The sequence below is a fragment of the Quercus lobata genome, chromosome 9 (genome assembly GCF_001633185.2).
Source record: "Quercus lobata isolate SW786 chromosome 9, ValleyOak3.0 Primary Assembly, whole genome shotgun sequence".
Lineage (NCBI taxonomy): Eukaryota > Viridiplantae > Streptophyta > Magnoliopsida > Fagales > Fagaceae > Quercus > Quercus lobata.
Window position 1 is genome coordinate 1,391,390 of NC_044912.1, and position 6,000 is coordinate 1,397,389.

Below are 6,000 nucleotides of genomic sequence, written 5' to 3' on the forward strand. Positions count from 1 at the left end.
CAAATACAAGATAACACCAAGATGTGTTATCGAAGAGGAAACCGAAAAACTTGACGAAAAACTTCTCCGCTGTCCTCCAAACGGTAATTGATCCAGTAAAGAATAAAGTTAGAGTACACGAATAACAAAAGACCCTCCAAGCCTAATCTACCCAATATACTTTAGCCCTCCAAGCTCCTGCTACCAACTGGCTTCTCGGAACCTTGTCTCCTCTAGCTTTCCCAGATCCCGCAATTCAACCGGATTGCATCCGTCAATGAATGGCTCCTTCCAATACTTCCCAGCAGCACCAAAACCTCACTTGACACTTAGATTGAGTGTAGTAAGTATTTGGGCTATTAACCACTCAAGAATTTAGAGATAGAGAGATAAGAGTAGAGGAAAACCACAAGGAAATGTGTAGATGATTGTGGGTATAACAATCTCTAACTCTCAAGTGTATTTTCTAGAATTTTCTTTCTGAAAAACACTCCATACAATATGTGGGTAATGAGGCTATATATAGTATGGGTAAAGACTTGGTAAAACAAACATGACAAATTAGCCAAACAGAATGTTTCGCGAGTATTTCGCGGGAAGGCCTTACCCGCGAGACACTTGCAAAAACTCCAGGCTGGCATGACTCTTCCCATTCCAGTCATGTGCTTTACACATGGCTACTTCGCGCGTTAGCTTCTGGCGAGCTTCTTGCGAAATCCATTTATTCTTAATTTTAAAGTTAAGTCTTCACACTCTCTCACACTCATCTCTTACAATTAAAACCACATAAATACAAAGGAAAATGATTGAATAAAATTACAATCAAATTTGGCACGGAATTAAAGCCAACACAAAATAGTTATAAATCACAACTTAATTAAATTCATTAATATGATTGTATTGATATATAGTTGAATTGAGTTGTATTTAAAGGAAAATAATAGTATTATTTGTGCAGCAAAGGTCAATACTGCTATCTAGTTGATCTGTGTATCTCCTATATGGCCATTAGAGAGTTTGTTAGATTAAGCTTATCTGTTAGAGTTGTTAGCTGAATCTCTGTATATAAATACTGAAAATATATAATATATTCATTGTTATGTATGCAAGATAATCAATACAATCCAATACTTTGGATTCTCTAGATTCTTCTTCAAGATTTGCTTTTCCTTTCAGGATCAAGTGATCAACTAGAGGCCATTATTTAATGCATGGTAGAACAGAGTCTTCCATTAGTTTGGTGAAGTATATAATTAAATTATTTAGATTTCTTTTTGCATGAAATCCCTCACCTCCTTTGTAAATTGCAATAGAAAATTATATAGGGCATAATCAATAGAACCCGGAAACATATGGAAACAAGTACAATAGTTGTCTTTAGAATCTAAATTAATTTGATTCTTTTTGAGCACCTCGATCATAAACATGGTACCATTATCTTAATATTATTCCAACCCCATAACTGGTCGAATCTCCAATGAAAAGAAGCATCAAGCACCTCACGCCAGACATATACAATTCGAATACTTTCATTGAAGGCTGGTCCCTGTCCACCTAAGAAGTCTCCAAATCCAACTTGTGACACTTCAAATCCAACTTGTGACACTTCAAATCTTAATTGTTTACTAATTACTAGTTCTCCTCCTCTTACGTAATACTCCCATACTACCATGTCACTATATCTAACAAACTTCTAATCTCGTGGGTCTGACCAACGTTACTTGTTGTCTTTTCCTACAATAACAGGGGTGAAGCCAAGATTTTTTATTTGGAGAGTCAAATAATGGTACTAATATATTAGACAAGAGATAAAACAAAACCATCACATATATGCCTAAATGGTTAAACACACATATATAAATTTTAATATTTTAATACTAGAGTAGATTATAATTTATAAATATATGAAAGTATCGACATTGACATATATATATATATATATTTTCAAGAGATAATGTTTTAAGAGAATTGATCATCTTTTAAGCTCCAATAAATATATAAAAGTTAATCTAGTATATCGGACACGTACAAAATCTGAAATTGAGAAAACAAAAACTATATTGTCTATGTAACTACTAGACTAATTGACAAATTCTAACATTTTTTAAGAGTAATATTGATTGACTGAAATATTTGGAGGGTTAACTCCTACTTTTTTTTTAACTAAACATTTAAATATCTTAATAATTATACAAAAAAAATAAAAGAAATTTTTAAAATTTTGCTGGGCCAAGCTTGGCTATAGCTCTGCCACAATGCAGAAATTGGAAAAGTAAGTCTTATTTAGAGCAATTGCATCAGTCCAGCCAAATTTTTCTGTCTATTTTACATTAAAAATCTATTTTTTCTATTTTACACTGCCACTTTTCCAAAGTACTCATATTAATTTATCTATTTTACAATCCCCTCTATTTAAATAATAATATTTTTAAATTTTTAAATTTTATTTTGTCCCTATCTTTTTATTTTTCTTTTGTACTTATCTTTTTTTTTCTTTGTCCTTATCTCATCTCTCAAACCAATCTTTTGTCCCTCTTCTACTTCTTCTTCCTTCTACGGTAACTTGTCCTTCTTCCTTTCAAGGTCACACAATTAGATCACCTCCCTCCACAAGCATCTTCTTCTTCTTTTTCCTCTCATGGTCAAATCACTTATCCACCACAAGTACCAATCTCCACCACAGGAACCACAAGAATCAAAACCCACAAGCACAAACTCCATTGACCCACAAGTATCGATCTCCGCCGTCAGCACCGATCCACAAGCATCAAAACCCATTCCCGTCGACCCACAAGCACCAATCTCTGCTGCCAACATTGATCCACAAGCATCTAGACCCATTTCCATCGACTCACAAACTCTAATCTAGCGCCACTAGCACCGATCCACAAGCGACTAACACCAGTACCGATCTGTCTCTCTATTGGTTTGTCCGTGTGAGTGTGTTTGTGTGTGGGTGTGTTTATGTATCTTTGTGTTGATTTGTTTGTGTGGATGTGTTTGTGTGAGAGAAAAAAAGGTGCGAAATATGAAATTAATAAAATAATAATATGTACAAATACAATAACTGTGCATATATACACAATTACTATAGCAAATTAAATGTGTAAATATAAACAATTTTAAAAGGACTGATATGAAAGATTTTTGGAGGCAAAATGTATAAAATTTATTGTATTTGTATTTGTGGATGCTCTTAGCGAGCTTATTACACATTTGTTATTGTGCACTATTAGTCTATTTGGCTGTGTGAGTACGTTGGATATGCAATAAGAGGATAAGATAATCATTACTCTTACTTAGCATATCCTGGATCTTGGAAAAAAACAACCAACATATCAATTCAGATTTCAGACTATGTTTTTAGCCACACATGCACGGTGTGAGAAAAATCTTCTGAGACTAGTGAGAACCGCACTTATATATGCTTTCCATGCCATGTGCTAGCTGTAGCAGCAATTCCTCCAAACAATAATGTCACCTAAACTTCCATGGAAGATCCGTCTCCTCCTTTCCACCCTCAACTTTGTCACCGACTTATGTCGCCGCTCAAACGGCACCATCAACCGCTGTCTTATGAGCCTCATCGACTTCAAATCCCCTCCCTCTGAAAATCCCACCAATGGAGTCCAAACCTCAGATTTCACAGTCGATCCCTCCCGAAACCTTTGGTTTCGCCTCTACATTCCCACCACCAACAACAACAGCAATAGCCTCCCAATCATCTTTTACTTCCATGGTGGTGGGTTTGGCTTCTTTGCCGCAAACTCAAAACCCTTCGACGACTTATGCCAACGACTCGCTCAAGAAATCCCCTCCATCATCATCTCCATCAACTACCGCCTCGCACCAGAGCATAAGTATCCATGTCAATACGAAGACGGCTTTGATGTCTTGAAGTTCATCGATGAAGAAAACTTCAAACATTTTCCTCAAAAAGCTAATTTGAAACAGTGTTTTATCGCTGGAGACAGTGCTGGAGGTAATATAGCTCATCATGTGGCACTCAAAGCGTGTGGATATAAGTTTCTTAAGCTGCAAGTTATTGGACTTATATCTTTGCAGCCATTTTTTGGTGGAGAAGAACGAACTGAATCCGAAACCAACCTTGCTGGAGCTCCGCTAATTACAGTGGAGCGTACTGACTGGATGTGGAAAGCGTTTTTGCCACAAGGGTCCGACCGAGACCATGCAGCTGCTAACGTCTTTGGGCCGAACTCCATCGATATTTATGGGTTGAAGTTCCCGGCGACGATTGTGTTTGTTGGAGGGTTCGACCCTTTGCAGGATTGGCAAAAGAAGTACTACGAGGGGTTGAAGAGAGCTGGGAAAGAAGCATATTTGATTGAGTATCCGAATGCGATTCACTCATTTTATGGATTTCCTGAGTTTCCTGAGTCATCGTTGATGATTAAGGAGATGAGGGATTTCATGGAAAAGCAATCCTACAAATGATATTACTGGAAATAGGAAAGCAATTATGTAAAAAGTAAAATTAAAGGACTGAAATAAAATTTGAAGAAAATTAGAAGGTCAATTTTGTATTTTAACCCATAAAATAAAATAATGTTCTTGAAGTTATTCATGTGCTTATAATTATTCAAATGTTTGGATTGTAGAAAAAGCTTTACAAGACAAATTGCTTAAACCGCATGCTCATAGAGTCAACTGTATGGCTAAAATCCCTTCTATGATTTATTTGCTGAATTTCACATATGAATAGTTTTTTTTTTTAACCAGTCTAAATGTTTACTTTATGTTCTACCAATTGTAAGTTGCCACATGTCCTATATTTTTGAGGTTGAGGGTGGCCAAATTCGTTCTACAACTCATGTGACTTAAGCCTACAAGTGTATCTTAAACCTAACGATGGTTTAAGAAAATAGTGATGATTTTTGGGGGCCAATTAGAAACAATGCCATTAAAAACATGAAGAATCCAAAAGAGGAGATTCAATCTTATCAAGAAAGCATTACATGTGTGATTGAATTTTGCTTACTTTCAGTAGCTTATTTGCATCGTATTTATAAAAAAAATATATAGTTTTTAGTAACTTTGATGTTTTAGTGTATTACGTAGATAAGCTACAAGCTAATTTATTTTTCAAAAGCTAAAGTTAGATTATTTTCAAAACAAAAGAGAGAGAGAGAAAAAATGGGACAAAATACAAAAAACTTTTAAGCAAAATCCAAACATACACTATGGCTGGGTTTGGATCAAGCTTTTTGCGTTTGCGTTTACGTTCTTTCACTTTTTTTTTTTTTCCCAGCTGCTGCGCACTCATTTAGGGAACAACGGCTACTGTTCATGTGAACAGTAGCCGGCAATTGTTGACTTTTCAGTGTTTTTATTAGTTCTGTGGGTCCCGTGAACAGTGTACGGGACCCACAAATTACACTTTTTATCAACTTTTTCATTAAAAATGGGTCCCATGGTACTATTCACACATTTAAAAATTATTTTGCTACGGTGTTTTAAGTTTTCAGTTTTCAGTTTCAGCAAAATAAGTTCTATCCAAACAGACCCTATGTGTGTGTTTGGGTTCCGATGATCAGTTTACTTTTTGCTTAAATTTTTTACTATTTGCGAGTTTTACATGGGTCTCTTAGCAAATAAGCTTATTTATAGCTTATTTCTTCACACTGTCAATGGGCTAGGTATTGTTTTTTGGTCAAAAAAACTACTTTTTGTACGTCTGTCTATGTTTTTTCTTAACTTTTTGCTTATTGTTGGTTTCATTCATTCTTTTTTTTTTTTTGTTACAGTATTTCCATTAAAAGCTAAGAACATCTCAATCTACCAAGTTAAGAACATCTCCAACAAGCTCTCTAAACCCAAAATCTGGAGAGTAAACCCACAAAAGTTGCTCAACAGTCTCTCTAAATCACTATTCATGAGCAAAAAATATTGCTTGCTAATGAACAGTAACTCTCTAGGTCTGATGACCTACTGTTCATTAGCAAAAGAATTAATGGGAATAAAAAATTCAACCCACAAATTAAAATATTCTATTTTTACTCA

At 35.2% G+C, this 6,000-nt stretch overlaps 1 protein-coding gene across 1 annotated transcript; it reads left to right on the forward strand.

Annotated features, from left to right (window-relative positions):
• Positions 1-3,236: 3,236 nt before the first annotated feature.
• On the forward strand, positions 3,237-4,677 carry LOC115959203 (probable carboxylesterase 18). Its single transcript, XM_031077518.1, has one exon. The coding sequence runs from the start codon at positions 3,454-3,456 to the stop codon at positions 4,432-4,434; it is 981 nt and encodes a 326-aa protein (XP_030933378.1). The 5' UTR covers positions 3,237-3,453; the 3' UTR covers positions 4,435-4,677.
• Positions 4,678-6,000: the final 1,323 nt, after the last annotated feature.